Source organism: Dermacentor albipictus, chromosome 1 (assembly GCF_038994185.2).
Source record: "Dermacentor albipictus isolate Rhodes 1998 colony chromosome 1, USDA_Dalb.pri_finalv2, whole genome shotgun sequence".
Lineage (NCBI taxonomy): Eukaryota > Metazoa > Arthropoda > Arachnida > Ixodida > Ixodidae > Dermacentor > Dermacentor albipictus.
Genome location: NC_091821.1, coordinates 237,634,056 through 237,656,801, shown reverse-complemented (window position 1 = coordinate 237,656,801; position 22,746 = coordinate 237,634,056). Strand labels below are relative to the sequence as shown.

Genomic DNA, 22,746 nt, shown 5'->3' with positions numbered 1-22,746 from the left:
CCGTCCCTATTGTATAGTTTAGTCGCTAAGGTGAACTTTGGTCAAAAATACTTTTGTTCTGTCTTAGTTTGCTATTCAGAATATCAATTTTATGTAGAATTAGACGAATGCGTTTCTTGAACATTGGTGCATGTGAATGTGTCTGCATGTGTGAGGGTTCTCATGAAGTTGTTTTCTCTCTCATTCACTTCCCACCTGCCTTAGTCTCTGTACAAGAGCCTGCTGGTATCAGAACGGACAACAGCGGAAGAAGTGGTTCAGCTTGTCCTTCACTGCTACAACTCCAGTGACCGAGGATCCAAGTACTCTCTCTACGAAGTGTGCCCCATCAAAAATTGTAAGCATTCGACGGTTTTACCTTATGTATCGGCCAGCGTGCTTCAGCGTTCTTTTCTTCTTCTTTTTCTTCCTTTGTTTTGCATTTCCCATATCACGCTCAGCACTGTTCTGCATGGACACGTCCGAATAAGTTTATTTTCAGAAAATACCGAACTTTTGCAGTTTTTGAAGGAACCTTTGCGATCGCATGGGCTCTGTGATGGGTTCACCTTTGTCACATCACCCTACTTAAGACATTAATCAAGTTTTACAGAGAAGCGCTGTTAAGGGGAGCTCCAAAGCCCTTCTCATGCGGCAGCGAAGGTCGGCGTGTGACGGTGTGAGCGGTATCAAATGTTATCCAGAGGACAGCCAGAGTCACGAATTTTTGCTTTGAAACGTATTATTGCGATAGTAAGTATATGGACACTGTAGTCGAATTTTCGGTCGCCGTTAGGTGCAGTAAAAGCCCAAAAGTGACAAGATCGCGGCTGCGTGCCGTCTGCTTCATGTGCGAGGGAAATCATGCGAGGGTGAATGGAGAAGGATGGCGGTGGTGCGGCGGCGTCTTCTCGCGTGCGCAGCGGAGGGAGGCAGGGAGCCGCGGCCGGAGTGGAGCGGATACTCGCTCTACCCTGCCGTGCGCGCGCTAAGAGGTGGGGGCAAGGGGGGCAAGGTAGAGCGAGTAGAGCAGGGTATGGCTGAGTGCAGCCGCGCGCGTCTTACCTTGGAGGTAATCTGCGCTGTGTTCGAAGGCTCGCCGACCCGAGATAGCTGATGGCTTCGTGTGCGCTGTGTTCTCACGCTACTGGTTCGCGTTGAAGCGAGAGACAGCACGAAGGCGAATTCGCTCGCCGCTGCTACCGCTCTTCACGCCAGCGTTCCGGTGGCCAGTGTCCGCGGTCATCGAGAAAGATGTGTTTATGTTTGCCTGTGCGCATGTGACACCGTTCTTGTTAATTTAGTTAGTAAGCGAATGTTTCCAGCACTTTATACAGTTAATAAAACTCCTAACCTTACTGCGTATAGCTGTCTAATAATTTGCCATCGCAATCAATGCTTCGCCTTTCGGGGGAAACTGCGACTTTATCAGTTAATATAACGTAAAGGTTGCCTTACGCAAACTTCCACTGGAATAGACTACTTATTTGTGCGGTTTTTAGCCAGTATTTCTTTTTCTCAAGTCGCGTTTACTGGTTGGAGGTCAGCTTGGAGTTTTCGTATGGCTGCGGCGGTGAAATCTGCCGGATTGGTGCTGCAACGCAGCTTTACTGCTGCGTTCGAGCACGGTCGTGGCTGGCTTTTCTTTGTGACGACTCCGACGAGGGCTACGTAGTGAAATCTGACAGCGTGGTGGTACGACGGAGCCTGTGTAGCAGCCGTCACTAGAACAGTCAGCCACGACCACGGTCGGAACATAACAGTAACGCAGCCCTGCAGCAGACAGCTGATACTTACGAAGGGCGTGACCAGTTGATTATACAGCGTCGCCCCTGTTTTTGATGTATCAGACTGAGATACTCCTGCGAATAATTTTTATTGACAAATTCTGTGACCACGATACTTGTACAAACTGTACGAAGTCACCCTCCTTAAGTACAATACTTTCTGTAAATCGAAAAGATGTCATGTTAAGCACGCAGCGGCAAAAGCACCTTCATTAAAATAATTGCTTTCTTTCCTTTCTTCTTACAATCCTAATTGCCTTTGCTGAGCAGCGAGATGGTGCTGAATAGGCCTTAAGTTTGGAGCGAAGATGAGGACGTTCTTTATGCAATGTCAAAGTCCCCCGACTGCGTAGGCCTGTTTGTGCTGCGTAAAGCCCCTCAAACTTGTTAAAGTACTTGGGAGCAACATCTCCTCCTTTGCTCCCCCTCGTCTCCTTCCCTTCGCACTCTCTTCTCAATGGTGGCACTGCCAACTTCGTTGACGGCGAAACAAACGATTTGGCGCTTTTGACTACCAGTAATCTGCACATCACCAATGTTGTATTGTTACATATTGTATTGCCACTAAAAGTGCATAATTGCATTCATCAGCAGCTAAGCATAATTAGTGTAATCAGACACTCTTTAACAATTTACCTGCACTGCCAATGTATATATGTGCTTCAGTTTGTGACCTCCAAATTATATCTCTTTACATTGAACGAACGTGTCATCTTGTATTATTCAAGTCATGTGATATCAAGCACTTTTGTTTATTCTCCTCACTTGTGCTTTTCTTATATGGGCTGAATCAAATTTATGTGTCTATTTGAATGCAGATGAAAGAGCGCTCCATTCTAATGAGCTGCCCCTGAGGATCCAACAGAGCTGGCCATCTCCAGAGCATTTTGCCTTCCACCTCAGAAGGAATCAGGAGGGCACACATCAAAAACGCCAGGTTAGTTCCACCATTTTTTTCAAGCCGTATGACAGACACCAACATAGTTTGTTTTCTTACTTTTTGTTACACTGCATGTGAAGCCTTTTTTTTGGACTTATTTCATGGCTACTAATAATCACCAAGATTAGAAAAAGAGAGAGAAACGAAGGACAAGTATTCTATTACAAACACCCATACAGAGACTGCAACTTCACCTGCCTTATGACTGTGGCAAAAGCCACGTCACTTTTTTCTTCCTCCATTTTGCGACTTACATTTTCATGGCATGCTTATAACACTTCTTTTCAGCATTCACAGTCATAAAACCAAATCTTGCTGTTCTGTTGGAAGTAAATCTGTAACATTCTTATGATACATATATATGTTATTTCTAGGCACATTTTATCTGTATATAATGCATGTTGAAATAGAGAATGGGTAAATGAGAAGGGATGGCTTCAGGAAATTACCATCTACATTTCACTGGTCTTATTTAATAAAAATATGTGTAAATGTCTTTGTTTGGATTCATTGCAGCTTCCTTGGACATGCCAAACAGACATGACTGGTCATCTCAACTTCCGCCTAAACGTTTCAAGGAACGAGTTAAGTCCAGCAGCTATTCATTCACCCACATTGAAGCCATCGTACAACAATTACGAGAACTGCTTTTACATCTGAAATGCAGTAGTGTGATGTGTGGTTATGAAAAAAAAATGCACGCTCCTTGAATTCGGTGCCCTACATAAGATGTGTGCAAGCAGCAAATGTCCAATCATGTGCTTTTTCACCAAATGTGTGCTTGGCCAGCATTGTTGATCTTGTGGAAAGAGGCACAAGAAATTGTTGCATGTAGTCTATGGCACCTGTTGACAAGTCCAAAAGCCATGACAGACATTATTTCTGTACCAATGTGTGTCCATCATGCTGCAGAAAGAGCATTGGATATTCTCATTTTCCACACCTTTAACAAGTGCACATGCTCTGGAGGTGCCAGATTTTCATACCGAATTCTATGTGTAGGCACAAGGGCTGTCTCACATATAAATTGGTTTTCAGACTTAAACTGTGCTTCCTGAATATGTTTAGTGACAGAAGGGGACCACTATTGTCTGAAAGGATGTAGCGGTATTCTTCATCTGAGCAATGCAGCTTTATTTTGCATTGAACAGCTTGAAATGTAGATGTGTGCAATTAATTCCCTGACAGCATGGTCTGCTGTTTAAAGGATATGTTCATTTTGCTTGTATAATACCATTGACCAAAGACATGCGCAAAGCATTCTGGTAAAAGGTTACATTCAACGATTCACTGGCACATTGCTCAGCGTAGCATTGAAAAGAATTGTCATTTGAACTTTTACGAATTTTTATTAACAAGTTGTACATAGGAGTCTTCCTGCTACAACATGGTCACATTGACATATATGCCAGTGAATGATGCATCCCCAGAAATATTTGCTCACCGTTGCCAGAGCATTTATATAGTTTTTATCACATTCATGTAATATATCACACAGTGTCTTGATTGCTTTGTAGATAAATGAAAATTGCAAATAAGGGCTACACATTACTCAACCCACAGGTCATCATGTATGTCATCAGCGCCTAACATACTAGTCATGCAAGAAAGCGATAATAATGAAGGCTCGACACAGTGTGAAATTTCAACACCTTGTAACATGCTGTTGTATTCGTTTTCCAATAGTTTTTGTTCCAACAGATGCCAGAATCTGGCTCTCATAAAAGATTTGGATATGTGTATTCCCTTTTCCTATGGTTGTTCAGTTGCAGATTTTGTGTGATTGCAAGCTACATTTGTCAAACCTTTAATACAGAACCTGAAAACATTAAAAACAAGGAATTATAAGGCTGTATGCTTTCGTACAGATCAGCATTTAATGCAAAGTAGTTGTGTTTTCTACTTTCCTTTTCTCATCTTTATTTGGCATGGTCATTGGCAGAGCATACACACAAAAAATGAAGCCCATGACAATTTCCTGTGTAAATTGGCATCCAAAGTACTGACATGGCAATGCTTCACTGGTCAGTGCTTCATTTGATGGCATTGCTTTTCCCTCCCCAAACAAGTAGCAAACTCAGAAACTTTACCACACTTTTTCTCACCACAAAGTCTCCAAAGCTACGTACTTGACAGTGCGAAATGGGACACCTTTTTCATAATTTTTATGGATGATAACTGCCATGGAACTTTCTGTCCAGTGGGTGTGAAGAGCAATGTGCCATCATCAACAAAACCAGCACAGCTTCACCGTAAAATGTATGACTGTAATTGGTACTCCTGCACATGCGTGCAGCTTTCATGTTAATTGGCTATGAAGCTCAAGACAACTATTCCGGTGTTACTCATATTCATTTTCGCTACCCCTGTGAGTTTGAAGCCAAAAGTATACTAAGCATGGTTCAATTATCGAGTAGTCGGACCTCACTCAAGCCTGAGAACATGGGCATACTGGCCCTTCAAACTTTTCTATCTTGCATATCACTGCAGTTTGGCCACACAAAACTTGCCTGCTTAATTTTGGCTCAGTTTGCATATTCTGCTGCAGCAGTTGTCTGCCTATTCACTGTTGAAAAAGAATGCGCCTCTTCAGATAAGACACAGGAAGAATAAAGGTGCAGCCTCCGATATTTATAGGGTATCTCCATACGTGTGCAGGGTCGATTGGTGTGCACTATGTTCACACTTGAGTGATGGGCCTCCTGGCAGTGTGCCTCAACTATGACAGAAAAAAGTCCTTTTATTGCATGTGACCGATTGAAATAGTATGTGCAGCCACTCTGTGGCCTCAGTCTCTCATGTGGTGTACTGCCTGCTACCAGAAAGATTTGTAATCTGCTCTAAGTGGCCTGTGCATGTAGGGACGATACACAATGCCATGAATATTGCTGTGTATTGTGTTTACATTTCACATGCAAGGATGCCATATCGGTGACCTTTACAGCACTTTGAAGAGCCACTTCTCGATGTTGTCCTGCAATCGCAACAGCCATGTCACATGTTATCAGGACAATGTTCTTCGTATTTGCCACCTTAAAATCCAGCCCTGTACTCAGGGGCCAAAGTGGTCTTGATTTGTTTGTTGCATTGATGGCATTTTGGTATTGACTGTGTTTTCAGTGTCGTTACACGAACCTTACTCATCTGATGCTGTACAGGACAGGAATGTGAAGTATGAAGTTGAATATATATTGCAATGTTCTATTTAATTCTATTTTTGAGGCACATTACAATGACCAAAGCAGAGTATAGACTATTTTATTTCTGTACATACATATTATTGTAAAATACAGCAACAATAAAATTATTGTTTCTATGAAACTTGTATGACTTTTGTTTTCTGTACTCATGCGTTACATTTAAATGAAAACGAATGCTAGATCAAAGAAACCTTCAGAAGTTTGTATTATATTTAAGTGTAAAATAAAAAGCAGAGTATGCATGAATTTTGTTCAAGTTGTAGGTCACAGAAAGAGCTCACAGGGATCTGTGGAAATCTGGTAAGTTTCCTGCAGAATATAGCATTTCATTGCTTGAAGAAGTGAAATGACCAAGCAAAGTTTACTCTCTTTTTTTTTTATTTCACCCGCATTGATTGTTGTTGCCAATTTCAATCGCTGTCGCTTGTTTCCATATTCCTAGGCATACTCTGTTACAGTCTGTTGGAATTCCCAGAGCTAGAAAATAGGCAAACCCGTACTCGAGCGTTCATCCGCATAAAAGATTGAAATTTGGATGAGCTGGTATTTGTTCATAGTGAAACAATTGCTGCCCGGGTTCCTGTGCGCCGTCTCACAATGTAGTCACCAACCAGTGGCATTGATGGTGCAAGGAGCCTCTAGCTGTCCCATGCACCGGGGAAAAAGAAAGGAGAACCATGCGGCTTCCTAGATGCTGAGGGCCATCCTAACCTGCAGGTAGCTTTACCAAAAGCAGCCGAGCGCCTAACGCTTTTCTCGGCGCCCGCTCGCATTCTCGGGCTAACGGTACCACCTTACCGACGCGACTGAGAGGAGATGGAAGAACAGAACTGGGACATGGCTGGACAGTAGAGCGACAGCACAGCGGACCTTATTCCTTCCACCAGAGTGTAGACATAATCGGCATGCGGCATCACGGATGCTGTCACACCAGAGGCCAACCAGAGGCCAAAAAAAGGACAACCATTCCACTCTGTGAAAATGGAATGGCAGCGAAAGCACTGCTTTTCGTTTGAGAGCTTTGACTATCGCCAGCTTTCGCTGCCATTCCATCTTCACAAAGCGGTATGGTTGTCATTTTTTCAGGGACAGTTCATGTTCTAGAAGGCATGTCTTGACGCACCTTCCACATTAGCCTACGCAAGATTTTCGGCACGACAAGGGTACCTGGGAAACGATACCAAATACGGTAACGATAACTGCACGACCAGGGTATCTGCATTACAAGAAACGTAGGAACAAGTGTGCTTCACTTGGCATACGCCTTGACGTGCGGAATAGGTAATAGGTATTTCCGCTCCTTTGTCCTACCTGCGTGCAGGCTTTCGAAAGTTTTTCGGAGACGCGAGTGCAGTTTACACTCCGTACCGCTAGCCTACATTTTTTAGTCCGTGCGATAATGGGTGTCACCTCTGGAAAGTTGCTTTTCCCTAGCCTGATAATCTGCTCAGAGAACGTCCCCTACAGTCTTGTTATTATCAGCGCTTGTAACAGACTAATAGCAAGCGTCAAGGGTAATAAGTTGTGCAAACCATCGAACGGCACACGAAAAAGATCGCTTTCATTATGTGCACCTGTTATTACGCGGGCTAAAGGATAGAGCCTTGCGGTACGGAGTGCAAACTGTACTTTCGGCCAACGAAATAACTTTCAAAAGCCTGCACCCAGGCGTGAAAAAGGGGCGAAACTGCTTCTTCCGTACGTCAAGGTGTATGCCAAGTGAAGCACGCTTATGTTCTTACGTTCCTTGTAATGCATGCATAGCTTACCGGATACCCTTGTTGTGCCGAAAATATTACGAGTGGTAAAGTAGAACGTACGTCAATACCTCCGAGAACATCAACTGTCCATGAAAAACGCAGCTCTGTCCGACATTGCTGTACATTTTCCGAGAGTGCGGATGCACCCCCAACGTTTTAGAGAGCACGGACCCTAACAAGAAGAAGAGAACAATTGAACTGCAAGATAGCACAAGCGTTTTATATTAGAGAATTACAAAGAATCCATAAGCCAACCGTCAATAGCCCTCACAGATTAGGAGTTTTCGTGACTATAGCACCGTATCTTGACTGCCGATACATGAAAAATATTGTTTTGTGACGTATAGTAATTGTTTGTTAGCCCGTCCCTTCCGCCTTAGATATGATGGTACATGTACCTTTGTCAAAAATTTATTCGCAGCAACTTTCAAAATAAAACAGTTGCGAATCTGAGCATGTGGTGTGTGCTTACTCCGTTGTCCCCGTTTTTTCTTCGCGCAGTAAAAACATGGTCAAGTGGACAGGACCTGTTCTTTCCGGGGACAAACGCACGTCCTTTTCACTGAACAAGTAAAAGGGTCACTTTATACTGCAAGAGTTGGGGTTGGGCATCAATAAAGTGGTAGCTGGCCTATGCCGTCGTCTGACTCATCCACGCTAAGGACGTTGTTGAAGGGAGGGACTTGTTCTCATCGAAAACGAGGAATATGGGATTTATTTACAAAATCTACATGAAGGGTGGAGAAGGTTACATTTCATCAATCTAGCATGACTGAAAGAGAATGAACACCGAAGAGCCGACAACGGCTGCTTAAAGGGACACTAAAGGTTACCAGAAAGTCAAGTTAAAGTGATAAAGCAATGCTCTAGAACGTCTAAGCCGTTAATATAATCGCGAACAGAGCTTTAGTAAACGAGAAATTGAGGTAAATCCATGACACGATTTGAGACCCCCCAACGACATGCCGGTACTAGCCCGATGACGAAGGCACTCCTCATCATAATTTATGTCACTAGTACTCAACTCCTCGTATTAAAAAGATCATTCCGTTAGATTATAAGACGGAAGAAAATGCTACTTGTCTACTTCTATTTGATTCTAAGAAAAAATAACATTTTGACGTTACTCTTGAGTAGATGGGTGATCGAAAGGTTTCGTTTTCGCTCGACTCTGCGCGCTCGACTTTGCGCCGCGCGCGCTTTGGAGTTTCAGTTGTTTCTTTATCGCGTCGTGCTGCGGTGGTCCTGCTGGCTCGCGAAACTTGCATTTGAAACAAGCAGCGAGAATGCCACGTCCATGTGATGTCGTGGGATGCGAGAACAGTCCGCGGAACTTGGCCAAGGGCAGTTGCAGCGGCGAATCCAACGTTACTTATCACTGTGTGCCAACGAGTGAACCTCTCCGTTCGAAGTAGTTAAGTGCCGTACCTCTGCCACAGCGCGCTGGCAAAGAGCTGAAGAATCACGTAGTGTGCTCGCTGCACTTTCGTCCAGAGGATTACGAGTTCAACGCCGACTTACTGAAGTCGCGTGGAGTGCCTTTCAAAGCAGGCCGCCGACGTAGTATAGTACGCAATGACGCTGGCAGCGCGAGCCCTCAGCAGCAGGTCACGTTCACCAGTGCTTAAATCGCTGAACTCGTGCCCAGCATCGCGAGCCAATGTGTCGTTGTCAGGGTCGTCCATTGCAACGAGCGTCGAAGTTGGCGTCATAAAATGAAGAACCAGCTTATCGTCGTGCGCTTTCCCTTCCGCTAGCCACCAAAGTCCCGCTTTCGCGCTGCTGTCGGCTCTCCCTTGGCTCTATTTCTGGCCGCGCGTTTGCGTTTGCGGATCCAACCCTCATGTGCTCGGGTACGTGGTGTCGCAACACACCAAGCGCCTGCTGACGCAGACGCCCCCGCGGGAAGTAGCAGGCTAGAGCGCGTCAGCTCAGGCCGACCTCTCTGCCTTCTTTAAAATAATTTCTTTGCCTCTTCCTTCGACCTTCCCACTGCTGCTGTTGCAGCTGCTGTCTGGCACACCACGTCGAAGGGTGGTTCAGAGCGTGTGTATACATGATAAAAGAGAGGTAGAGGGGAAAGGCGACGCGATAAACACGTTTGGATCCCACCGCGTCGAATGTGCTCAATGCCCTCTGCAGCTCCCTGGGCGTCACCACATTAGCCTATTGACAGCTGTCATTATTCATGACCCCCCTAAAAAGCACTGCAGAAACTGTAGCGCTTACCTTTCCACTAACGTGCGAGTCCAGAGGGGACGTAGAGAGGAGGGGGAGAAGAGGCAGTCCCCATACTAGGGAGGAGGGAGAAAAGGTGACGTGAGAAGGCAAGGAAAGGCTACTGCGGTTGCGGGGAAACTTCATAAACTTCAGCTCAAGGTACGGCATGTACATTTCCGTTATTTCTGAAAAATAAACACCATGCAAATATGGCAAGCGGACAACTTACCCAGGGCGTGCAGAGGCAGAACCGCACTAATTAAAGCGCACGCAGGGTCCAGGCGACACTACGGAAGCGGCCACATGTCAAATCAAGACCCCTGTGCCCGCCGTCGTAGCTGTGCGGCAATGGCATTGCTCGGGATCACGGGTTTGATCTCGACCGCGGCAGCCGCATTTCAACGGGGGCGAAATAGAAAACACACCTGCATTTAGATTTTGGGACGCGTTGAACACCACGGTGTCAAAATTAAACCGGAGTCCGCCACCACGGCGTGCCTCATAATCCGATTGTGATTTTGGCACGCACAGCCCTATAATCCAATTCCAGTTTAATACTTCTGCCACGATGCGATGTGCCATGTGAGGCAACGACAATGCTCAACCCTCTCAGAGGTTATGAAATATGGCGCACAACAACGCCTCAAGCACGTCCCTCTTCCTGTGTGTCCTGTGTAGTACGCAGACAAACAGTAGTCGTGCTCGCAAGGTAACGTTTAACGTGTTAGACTAAACGTTGAAGAAATTAAGTTTTCGCTGTCGATATCATCGCTAATTATCGTCAGTCAAAGCAACCAGCACAGAAAGCTTCGCTTACATCGATTGCCACAGTGCGTGGAATCTGCACAATTTTTTCTCACCCTTTCGCCATAGCACGGTAATATCACCAGCAATCTCGAAGATATTGTAAAAGCGGCGGAAGAAGTGTGCTGACTTGTACTGACCTGTACAGTAACCAAAGCAGCCACGATACCTCCATTCGAAGTTGTAATTAACAGGTTACAGAGGCTACTTCTATAACTAGCGATGAAGTTAGAAGGGCGTTGCAAGATATGAAACGCTAAAGCGGCAGGAGAAGATGGACTGCCAGTCGATTTAATCAAAGATGGAGGAGACCTAATGCTTGAAAAACTAGTGGCCCTTTATACGAACTGTCTATCGACTTCAAAATTCCCAGAGAACTGGAATAATGCCAATATTGTACTAATTCACAAAAAGGGAGACGTTAAAGAATTGAAAAATTATAGCCTCATTAGCTTACTTCCAGTATTCTATAAAATATTCACCAAGATAATCTCCAATAGACTAAGGGTAACATTGGACTTCAGTCAACCTATAGGGAACAGGCAGGTTTCAGGAAGGGACACTCTAGAATGGATCACATCCATGTCATCAATCAGGTAATCGAGAAAATCCGCAGAGTACAATCAGCCTCTCTATATGGCTTTTATAGATTACGAAAAGGCATTTGATTCGGCAGAAACACCAGTAGTTATAGAGGCATTACGCAATCAAGGTGTACAGGACGCTTACGTAAATATCTTGGAAAGTATCTATAGAGATTCCACAGCTACCCTAATTCTCCACAAGAAAAGTAGGAAAATACCTGTAAGGAGATTGGTCAGACAAGGAGGGTCAGACAAGGTAAAACAATCTCTCCAATGCTATTCACTGCGTGCTTGGAAGAAGTATTCAAGCTATTAAAGTGGGAAGACTTAGGAGTAAGTGTCAACGGCGAATATCAGCAACCTTCGATCTGCAGATGACGTTGTCCTGAGGATGAGTTACAACAAATGATTGAGGAACTTAACAGAGAGAGTATAAGAGTGGGGTTGAAGATTTTAAACTCAAAGAATTGTCACTTCGGTGAGCGCCAGACTCTCATGCTCGGTTTTCTCGTCGACAAAGATGGTATTCGACCTGACCCTGAGAACACTGCTGCAGTGCGCGAGTTCAGCCAAAAGAAGACAGCGAAAGACGTCGCTAGTTTCCTTGGCCTGTGTTTGTACTTCCGCCAGTTTATTAAGAACTTCGCCCAACTTGCTCACCCACTCACGTGCCTCCTTCGCAAAGACAATCCACACCAGTGACGTAGCCAGAAATTTCGTTCGGGGGGACTCACGTTCCAGCTCGGCCTCCTTCTTATAGAATTTGTCGAAACATGAATTACATGAATAATAACTGCATTGCCATTGCCAAAGATGCTGCAAACGATTTCTTGAACGCCAGGCAATGTCAAGACAAGTAAAATATGTATTTCTTCATAAAAAAATATACTCGTACGTCTCAGAAATTGTGCGCGAAATAACTGACATAAAGCTTCCATGTTTTCTCTCTATTTAATAAGTAAAGAAAACATCACACGAACTTTAGAACTATATCAGATTGAAACCAGCAAAGCAGTGCATGCCGCTGATATGAAAAATGTGAAGGCCATGAAATGAACAAGTTGAGGACATATTTTAACGAAACTTTGTCATTCAAGAACCTTGTTTACATTTTTGTACATATGCAACGGCCAGGGAAAAATCTCAGCGATGCTGTACTTTGTTCAAATGTATTGTCGCCAATACTGTCGATGGGAGTGTATTGTAATTGCACCGATGTTATAGTCGCAACAGAGAGCACATATAAAAAGCCGTTATGCAAAATATACGAGGGCGAGTCAAATGAAAATGTGCGAATGCGAATATATGGCAAACGGGATACCTTATTTAGAAGTAGTCTCCATGAGCATTTAGACATTTGTCCCACTGACTAAGGAGTCGCGTAATTCCCGTCTCATAAAACTCCTTGAGTTGCTGCTTAAAAAAAAAAAATCTGTAACTGACTCTTTCATGTCATCGTCCCACACGAATCTGGTTCCCTTGAGCTGTTTTTTTCAATTGCCCCAAAATATAGAAGTCGCAAGACGACAGGTCTGGACTGTATGGCGAATGTTGCAGCGTTTCCCACTTGAATTTTGCCAGTTTTGTATTAACGACATCAGCGACGTGGGGACGGCCATTGTCGAGGAGCAAGATGACGCCATTCGTCAATTTTCCACTTCGTTTGTTCTTGATTGCGACAGGCAGACGATCTGGCGTTCCACAATGTCGGAAACAATTGATAGTCTCTCCAGGTTTAGTAAGTTGGATCAATGATGGCCCCTGACGATCGAAAAAGAAAAGTCAACAACACCTTTCCGGCAGAAATGACGGCATTTGCTTTCTTTGGGGCTGGTGAATTCGAATGTTTCCACTGTAAGCTTTGCCGTCGTGTTTCACGCTCGTAGTAGTGGCACCATGATTCGTCCCCGGTCACAACTGCAGACAAAAAGTCGTCACCCTCACTGTGCTACCGGATTACATGAGTCAAGGCAGCGCCGAACCTCTCCGTCTTCTGGTGATGGTTCAACATCTTGGGCATCCATTGCGCACACAAGAGCCGATAAGCGAGATGTTCATGAATTATGTTGTGACCCGAACCATGACTGATGTTCACACGCCCTACCAATTCATCGATGCTTATCCTCCGTTCTTCTCTAATCAGCTCATCAGCCTTAGCAGCCTTGGGGCTGATTGCATGGTGGCTTTGGCCCGGTCTTGTATCGCCTTTGCATATTTCACGTCCTTCTTCTACCCATTTGCTCCAAAATGCAATGTTCAACGTACGCGACAGCCATACGGCGACGAATTTCTTTTTGGGAAACACCTTTAGCTCACCACGACAGACCTCACGACACCACGCTGTTCAACTTTTAGAGTGTCGATTATGTCACGCAACCATGTTCAACCCAGTATGTGAGTGCATTAAAGAACATTTATCATTTATGTCATTTGTCAATGAGAGATGCCTGTGTGCTACGCGCATGCCTCGCAGATAAGGAAAAGAACCATTATTGCTCCGGGTTGGTTGGCTAACTTTCATTTGACTCGCCCTCGTACATTACAAATGCGATGATACAATGAAATATACAAATTCGACGATACAGCTTGATAAAGGTAAAAATGTGTAACTAGAAACAAAGTTCACTGCACGTACACACAAAACTTCGCAACAAGATATTTAAATATACGTATGCGTCTCCAATGAATCTACGTATCTTAGAAAAAGTCACTGTATAAAATGCGCCAAACAAGGCAAATAAACATATTGCGCAACCACAGATTCAGAAATCACAGCTCCCCGTCCTTCCACCCTCCCCGCCCCGATGTATCGCGCGCGACGGAAGGTGGCGCGCTTCCTGCCCGCTTTTCTCCCTTGCGCACACAATACTGAGCCACCATCGTCGGCTCACCCATGCCACCCCCACCAGCCTACGCTTTCACTTGCACATACAACGCGCGGCGCGTGGTCACAATGTTATCGCCCTTGGACTTTATGCGGAACATGAGGGCGACGGCGATGGCAGTAATGCGCCTGGAGTGTCCATATAATTGCTGCCGCAATAATATAATAAGAGTATCCGGCAACTGAAGCGTCCCATGGCATATTACTTTCCGCAAAAGAAGAAGTAATAACGAAATCGAACTTTCACCATGTGACAATTTGCTGCCCCGCAACAATGTCTTTTTTTTCCTTTTGTGGGGGGGATCACGGAAATGAAAAAAAAAAACGCAAAGGAAAGCATGTTGGCCACAATCGAATGTCTACTTTGGGCACCTAATGTGGCTATCGAAACAATATCGAAGAAAATGTGAGACGCTTGGTTCACAAAGAACGCGTACTGCTCGGTATCCTACACCGGCGGGACAAAATTTTCCAGAGAGGTTGCGCATAACCGAACACGTTGCAATCCGTCGAGTCCCCGCAGCAGAGTTGCCAGTTCATCGGAAGAAAAAGTGGGCGAAAAATTCCGAAAATTAGCCAAAAAAATCGCCAACTGCGGCGAAAGCTTTAGTAGCTAGCCTAAAATCTAGCCACGGTGCGACAAACGAACATTTGCCCATTTTTAACGCGAAAATAAAGAACAGGCGAGAAAGACTTGCAGTTTCCTGCTGCGCTGATGATAAACAAAAATAACAGAACAAAACAGTAGTTATCACATAATATTGTATCTGTAACTTAACATAATGTCTGACCAATTGATGTTCTTCGATAATTTCTGGCGCACACTTGCGTGCTTTCTCATAGCCGAAGTGGTATCGCCAGTTTCAGTAGAAGAAACTTGCTGAACGCGTTCCTTGCGCAGATTGTTATATTAACTCTATGCCACTATGACTTCATTGTAAACGTTCCCGTGCGAACTGTATGCAGTCGCATAGTCAGATAGGCATTGGCACCTGTAATGTCATGGCTGCGATGACGTGTTTTTGGTTGTTTCAGTCATTTCTGACGCGAAGAACCATGGTCTTCGAGATCCTCTATAGAGGTAATCGTAGCTGGGGTGATATTAGGACACCACCTATTGCTTCCGTTCTTCGGAGGACGCAAACGCACTGCCTATAAGATTGGTCAATTCTTTTTACTCGGGCGGAGCTGCTTGAGCCTCTTCAGTTATCCGTCAGTGAAACTGTCCGAGGCGTTGATTTCAGCCTGTGAGCGTTGCATATGATGCATCTCGGGCAGTCCTGAGGAGCCCAGGGTGACAAGTCGAAGAGGCCTACCAAACATGTGGTGGCTATGATATGTTTTCAGCTGCTGAATTTGCTTCCGGAGCTTGCAAGACACAAAAGCGTGGCCTTGAAGATCTCACGTTTGGGGTTGTTGCTTCAAGGGGGCCATCGGGGGGAGTGTGATTCGGCCACTACCTATACCAATTACCACCTCCAAAAGGAGTCATAAAGTAGCCAAGTCCCTAAACACGATTTTCGGTTGCCAGGAGCTTCTAAAGGTAGCCAATTTGGCGAGAAATCGCCAATTCTGTTAACCCTGCCCACAGTGATGACGGCGAGCGACCATGCATTGTTTCTTTTTCTCGTCTGCTGGCCAGAAAGCGTCCAAAACATTGTTAGGCGAAAATCCACTCGGGCAGAGAAAAAAATTACCGACGATTACGTTACTTCCTAATGCGAAATTTGAGCGCAGCAAATAAGCTGTTTCACCTTTTCGATAGATTGAGGCAAAGATTACCGATCTGGCTCTCTGATTGCCACCGCACAGGGCGAACGGCAGCGGCAATTTCGGCTCGGGCGGTGCACATATACAGATCCGCCGCCACCGATCTGGCTCTCTGATTGCCACCGCACAGGGGTTGCATTGGAGGAGGAGCGAAGAAAGGAATTAAGTTCGAGCCGGCGCTTTGACAACCGGAGACTCGCGGGAAGAGGGGGGAGGGGGGCGGCGTGTACACCCAGCGGCAAACGATGGGGGCAGAAGCGCGCGCAGCAAGCGGACAACACGATAAAGGGAGGAGGGAAGAGATAGCAGCGACTGACTGATGCCGCTGACGCCGATAGTGAGTCAACCCCAGCTGCGGAGTTGGTTTCAGGGACAACGCCGCCGATGCCGACACAAACAATATGATACCCTCGCTTCCGCAGCGCTAAGAACCAGGTCTAGCCGTGGGAAGGTGGTCACGTATTCGTCGACGTGCCGGGGCCTACGTGAAATAACCGGCGCGTCGGCAACTGAAGAGCACCCTATCCGCCACACAAGAACAGGGGGGGGGGGACCCTTTCCTCCTCTTTCTGCATGGCGGCGACGGTGTTCTATGCAGTCACGTTATCTTGACTCTCTAGCGGCGTCAGCGGCATCCAGCGGTATCAGTCGGTCGCTGCTAGCGCTGGGGGGATGAAAGGGGGGCGAAGCTGGTTACGAGGCCGACGACAACGCCGACGACGACGCGAAACCCAGGAACGGACGCCAAAGAGCTGCGCTCTAAAACGAACGCGCATCGAAGTGCGCCGCGTGATGGTCGGAGCAACACGAGAAAAACGCATGCGCTCTGGCGGGCTCCGGCAACCCGTGGGTAAGGAGAAAAAAAAATCGATCTTAGCAGATAGGCCGAGAAGCGATGAAAACAAAATTGAAGAGGCTCTAGTGTCCTCGCGAATAAAAGTCAAAGTAGAAAAGTAAATATGAACGCAGTTACTTTTGCTGGCTTTAGTGTCTTGACATTGGTTTCTTTGGCACAGGTGAAAAAAAAAAAAGAAATCTTGATATTTTCTGTGACACGGCAAAAATGAACCACCACAAAGCTTTGCCTCATTGGACCTTGCTGCGTGCTTTGTCAACTTGTCTGATAGTGTGTTGATTTGGCTTGTCTCGTCGTATGGTCCGATGAAAAGTCTTCCTTAGAAAAGTCAATGCACCTTTGGCGTCAAACGTTTATTACAACGTTAAACCCACAATGTTCCGGAATTGAAAATCTAAAGCATGACTTTGGAAATATCAATGCACCTTTCGCACCAAAAGTTTATGAGGATGTTATACCCATAAAGTGTCAGAATTAAGATCCATGCATTCCGTAGATTCCGCGGCCTCCACGAGATGCCGCGACGAGCCCGCTGGCTATCAAAACGCCCCTGGAAACTGTGCTCGGATGGGGCTCCTTGGCGTTATGTGACTCCCGGTACATGGGCGTTGCCGCGAAATCCAGCCCGATTTCGCAATGTGCGCGCTGAAATGTCTTTTCGAACGTGAAAAGGACATTCTAGACAAAATCCAGAATGATTTCCAGCGCCGGGGGTTGTTTTCGTCGGCGGTGCATGACAGCACGAACAAATTTCGGCGGGGGGGGGGGGGGGGCTGAAGCTCCATAGGCCCCCTCCCCCCCTGGTCACGCCCCTGATCCCTACGTATACGGACTACAGGGTGCGAGGACGCGTTCCGTCAGCTGAAGTATCTACTAACTTCTGAACCTGTCTTGCGCCATTTCGATCCCCATACCATGACTGGGCTACACACTGACTGGGCAGTGGCGTAGCTAGGTCGTCTGGCACCCGGGGCCCTTAGCTCTTCTGTCACCCCCCCCCCCCCTCGGGTGTAGTCGGGGAAGGCGAGGATATCGACAATTTTCGGGTGTCTTCAGACGTGTATGACACCCCCCCCCCCCTGGCCCCGTGCACCCGGGGCCCACGCCCCCCCCCCCCCCCCCCTGTTGCTACGCCACTGGGTGTGGGCGTTGTCGCCTTCCTCGTTCAACTCCATATAGGCGCCAGCACGTCATTGCGTACGCAAGTCGGTCAGTGCAGACTAGAGCGGAGCGAGATTACACTGTCACCGAAGTGGAATGCCTGACAGTATAGTCTTCGCCATCTTGAAGTTTCGGCCATAGCTGTACGGTCGTCATTTCAAGATAGTGATGGATCATCATTCCCTTTGCTGGCTTGTTGGATTGCAGGATCCTTCTTGACGGCTGGCACGTTGGGCGTTACGCCTTCAAGAACGTACCTTTTCTGTTGGCTACAGGAGCGGTCGGTGTCACACCGATGCAGACTGCTTGTCTCGTTTCCACTCGCCAAACTCCACCGCTAACGATGACGACTTCGACGAATATGTTGCCAGCATTACCGAGTTTCCTGACCTCAGCATCTTTAAATGTGAACAATGTCGTGATCCTACACTCATCCCCCTATTGGATGCTGCCCGCACGTCGGGTCAGAGAACGCCCTTCACGCTGTGTAACGGCCTGCGTTGCGAAACGAATTACTCTGCCGAAAGCGCTTCCTTGCTCCTAGTCGTTCCCGAACGCCTGCGTACTGCTATTCTTCGCGCCATGCATGATGACATCACATCTGGTCACCTTGGCTTTACTCGCACGCTTCATCCATTAAGACAGCGATTTTATTGGCCGAAGCTGTGGAAGAGCACAAGACAGTTCGTTGCAAGTTCAGGTTGCCAATGTCATAAGAAGCCGGCGGCGCCTCCTGCAGGCGTTTTGTAACCAGTGAAACCACCTACCTTACCATTTGAAAAAGTTGGTATTGATTTGCTCGGACCCCTTCCCAAGCGCTCTACCGGCCGTCGCTGGATTATTGTGTACGTCGACTACTTGACGCGCTATACTGAGACTGCGGCGCTTACCTCTACTACCGCCACCGATGTGTCGTGCTTTCTGCTTCATTCTGTCATCCTGCGTCACGGCGCTGCACGTGTTGTTATAAGTGGCCGTGGACGGCAATTCACCACCGACGTTGTTGAAGAACTGCTGCGCCTTTGCGGTTCTACTTATCGCCATTCAACGCCGCACCACCCACAAACAAATGGCCTTTGTTTGGTTCTTTCTCTGTCTTGTTCTTTTTTGCGCAATTTTTCTTTGTTCTCATAATGTCATACCAACTAGCTTCTCACCGTACGCTTCTAGACCCCACCGAAGGCACGAATCGTACGCTTGCCAACATGTTGTCCCTGTATGTCTCAGCTGATCACAGGAATTGGGATGCTGTGTTGCCCATTGTCACGTACGCACACAATACAGCCAAGCACGAAGTAACCGGGTATGCGCCTTTCTATCTGTTGTACGCTCGCAGTCCCCAAACGTCCTTGGACACAATTTTGCCATTGACACTGAACGAAGACACATCCATTCCGCAGACATTGTGTCTTGCCGGAGAAGCGCGTCGGCTAGGTCGTTTAAGAACGCTGCCTTCGCAAGTTTCAACTCGCTATGACACCTGGCATATACATGTCACTTTCGCTCCTGGCGATCATGTGTTACCGTAACAACTCTACGGAAGAAAGGCTTGTATCGCAAGTTCATCTCAACGTACAGCGGTCCATTCGTGATACTCAGTCGATTAAGTGACGTCAACTACGTCATCGCAAAAGTTACCGCCAATAATCACCGGTCGCGAAAGACTCAAGTGGTTCATGTGGCCCGCCTGAAGCACTACCCTCATAGGGTTCCTGAATCAAGAACTACCAATTATGTGGTTCCCTAACTCGCTTGGCGAGCTTCGTCTGTACCGGAAGAAGATGTTACGCTGCGCGGCGGAGGCGAAGAAGAGGAGATAGAAGAACTGCGCGCGGCGCAGAAAATGCCCGACTGCCTGCGATCTCGTGTCTAGGCCCCCTCGATCATCTTGTAAATAAATCCATCTCATCCGTAACAATATGTAAAAGACAAAGACAATTATCAATAGCCAGGCAAGGAAACAAGAGTTCAGGATCGCCAGTCAGCCTCTAGAGTCTGTGAAGGCGTATCCTACTCATAGGGAGTCCTGATCATGAGAAGGAAATTCACAGAATAAAAAATGGGTTGGAGCGCATTCGGTAGACATTGTCAGATCCTGACTGGAAGATTACCATTATCATTAAAAAAAAAGTGTACAATCAATGCATTCTTCCGGTCCTGTCATATATGGGGCGGAAACTTCGAGGTTAATAAAGAAGCGCAAGAACAAGTTAAGGACTGCACAATGAGCGATGGAAGGAAAGAAATGTTAGGCGTAACGTTAAGAGACAGGAAGAGAGCGGTGTGGATCAGAGAGCAAACAGGGATGACCGATATTCTAATTGACATTAAGAGAAAGAAATGGAGCTGGGCAGGTCATGTAATGCGTAGGTTAGATAACCGGCGGACCATTAGGGTTACAGAATGGGTGCCATGAGATGGGAAGCGCAGTCGACGACGGCAGAAGACTAGATGGGGTGATGAAATTAAGAAATTCCCAGGTGCTAGCTAGAATCGGTTCGCACAGGACAGGGGTAATTTGAGATCGCAGGGAGAGAGAGGCCTTCTTCCTGCAGTGGACATAAAATAGGATGATGATGATGATGAATAAGGTGTTTATGTTTTCTCTTCCCCAGCTTAAACTAACGTGGATGAAAACACAGGACCCAGCGTGAGAAGCCTGCCTTGGCTGTAAATGTTCTGAGCTCAGTGCCCCTTCTCAGTTGAACCTACCTCTGCACAGTGTCCGACAGTTTAATCCGCGTTGCCAATGCGTGGCGCCATTATGTGTGTGACTGTCGGCGCTTATAAGGAGACGATAGTGAATATTCGCTGCAAGGGCGATAGCGAAGTGCTGGTGTGACCACGTGTCAAAGAGGAAGGTGAGCTAATCTTCCGAGAAGATAAAATTATCTTACTCACGGATGTTGCGGGCTGTTTCAGACTCCGCGCTGTATTATACGCATTGAGAAGTTGTCTTCGTGCACTGTGCATTCGCGATGTATTTCGCTGCATTTTGTCTAGATTTGTAATGGAACGAAACTCGCACATTCGCGTTTAGTTTCAGGCAAGGGCATATACGCAGCCAGTAAGTGCGAAGTCAGGCGATGGGCGGAGTCACGCTTTTCGTCTGCTGATGCGGAACATGACGCGCTGTGTGCTCTGATTGGCCACAGCCCAGCGAGCCAAGTGCAGCCACGGCCGGTCTCTAGGGGAGCGCGCGCTTTCCTTCTTACGGCCTTCGCATTCGCCGCGGAAGCAATGGTAGTTTTTCTCCAAGAGTTACGCCTTTCGCCGCCGCCAGGGGCGCGACGACCCTACCGCTCTCTGCCCGCCTGCCTCTGCGACGGCGGGCGGTGATCGCCTGGTTTCGTGCTGTTTTTCCGCTGCTTCTTGTTCAACGATTCACCGAAACGAAAGAAAACAAAAAGCAAATGATTTATCTACATGTCAGCCAATAAGTTCACACGTGAACGGAGTTTTCATAGAAAAATTCGAACCATAGAAACATCAAAGGTCCAATCACTCTCGTTCCTGAAAGGTATGACAGGGAAATGACAGAGGTTGCGGTCTGAAATGCCGAAGGTCGTATTTCGGTCAATTTCTTGCATGTCTCCTAGTCCATGCCGAAGTTAAGTGCTGGTGGACAATTTAGTTAATGCGAAGGTTAGCGGAATGCTTTATGGGGGTTTAACTTCCCAAAGCGACTCGGGCTATGAGGCACGCCTATGTGAAGGGCTCTGGAAATTTCGAGCACCTGGCGTTCTTCAACGTGCGCAGACACTGCACAGTACACGGGCCTCTAGAATTTCGCCTTCAGAGAAACGGCTCAGTAGCTTAGCACTCCAACCACTGAGCCATCGCGGCGGATTCATATAAGTTTCAAGCCGCCACATTGATTGCTTTCTTCTTCTCGCGACATTGTCAGGAATAAGGGGTGTCGTCTCCTGACTCGGCTACCTGACAACGCCATTGTCGCCGCTGCTTCCGCGAACGGCATTCCTCGCAGCTGCGTGTCGAATTATGTCTCGAATTCCGACTCATCCGCCTTTACGTTTGTTTTCTAAGAATCCTCCCAAGGTCCGAATTCGCCGATCTTAACAATGAGCAGAAAAGCCTGCCAACTTGACTTCCCTCTTATGTGCGAAGCGCAAACGTCACTGTTGGTCTGCGCTTGCTTTTTTTTCCGAGCCTCGCGTATTTCTCTCTTGGACGGGGAGTGCTCAGTGACTTCGGAAGTTGATCAGTGACTTCGGATGTGACGCTTGCAATATCCTTTTTCAAACTAGCGAGAGGACTGGTCCTCTCCACACTCTTCTGCAAGGCCAAGATTCCAGTGGACTGCACTACCCAAAACCAGAGTTTGTTGCCCTCTTGGACAAGGTCGTATATTTCTTTGAAAAAGTTGTCTTGCACCTGCCACGCACAAATGTTCTGGAAATACTTCAAATCCTCATTCAGCCACAGCTTGAAAACTCGCCTTTGCTCAGTTGTTCAGAAGGAACCTACAACAGCCATGCCATGAGGTCTGCTTCTTTGATATCTGAAAAATTTCTCAGAATACTTCTTGTTAACTGCACCAAGAAAGTCACCGACAGGAACGAGAAGGCAGCTAATTATGTGCATAAATCATCCAGGAAGTTTTTCAGACTGTGAACTTTTCTTCTTTTTGTTTGGCGCTCTTCTCACTTCCACAGCTTTGTTCATGCCATTTTCTTTAATGGGAAGTTGTTGATCACTCATGTACAAAACCGACTGAATCTGCAATAGATGTGCGTCAGTCGCGATGCTATAGATATGTGGAGTGTTTCAGCCAACTGAT

The 22,746-nt window shown here is 46.7% G+C and overlaps 1 protein-coding gene across 2 annotated transcripts in view; it reads left to right on the top strand.

Annotated features, from left to right (window-relative positions):
- The window catches only part of rau (RA domain-containing protein rau), a 76,355-nt gene extending 70,328 nt beyond the window's left edge, over nt 1-6,027 (top strand). For both annotated transcript variants that reach the window (XM_065430925.1, XM_065430926.2), the window contains 3 exons: nt 205-337; nt 2,585-2,703; nt 3,223-6,027. In XM_065430925.1, coding sequence (XP_065286997.1) covers nt 205-337; nt 2,585-2,703; nt 3,223-3,366 — 396 coding nt within the window. In that variant the 3' untranslated portion in view covers nt 3,367-6,027. The remainder of the gene's footprint in view (nt 1-204; nt 338-2,584; nt 2,704-3,222) is intronic.
- Nucleotides 6,028-22,746: the final 16,719 nt, after the last annotated feature.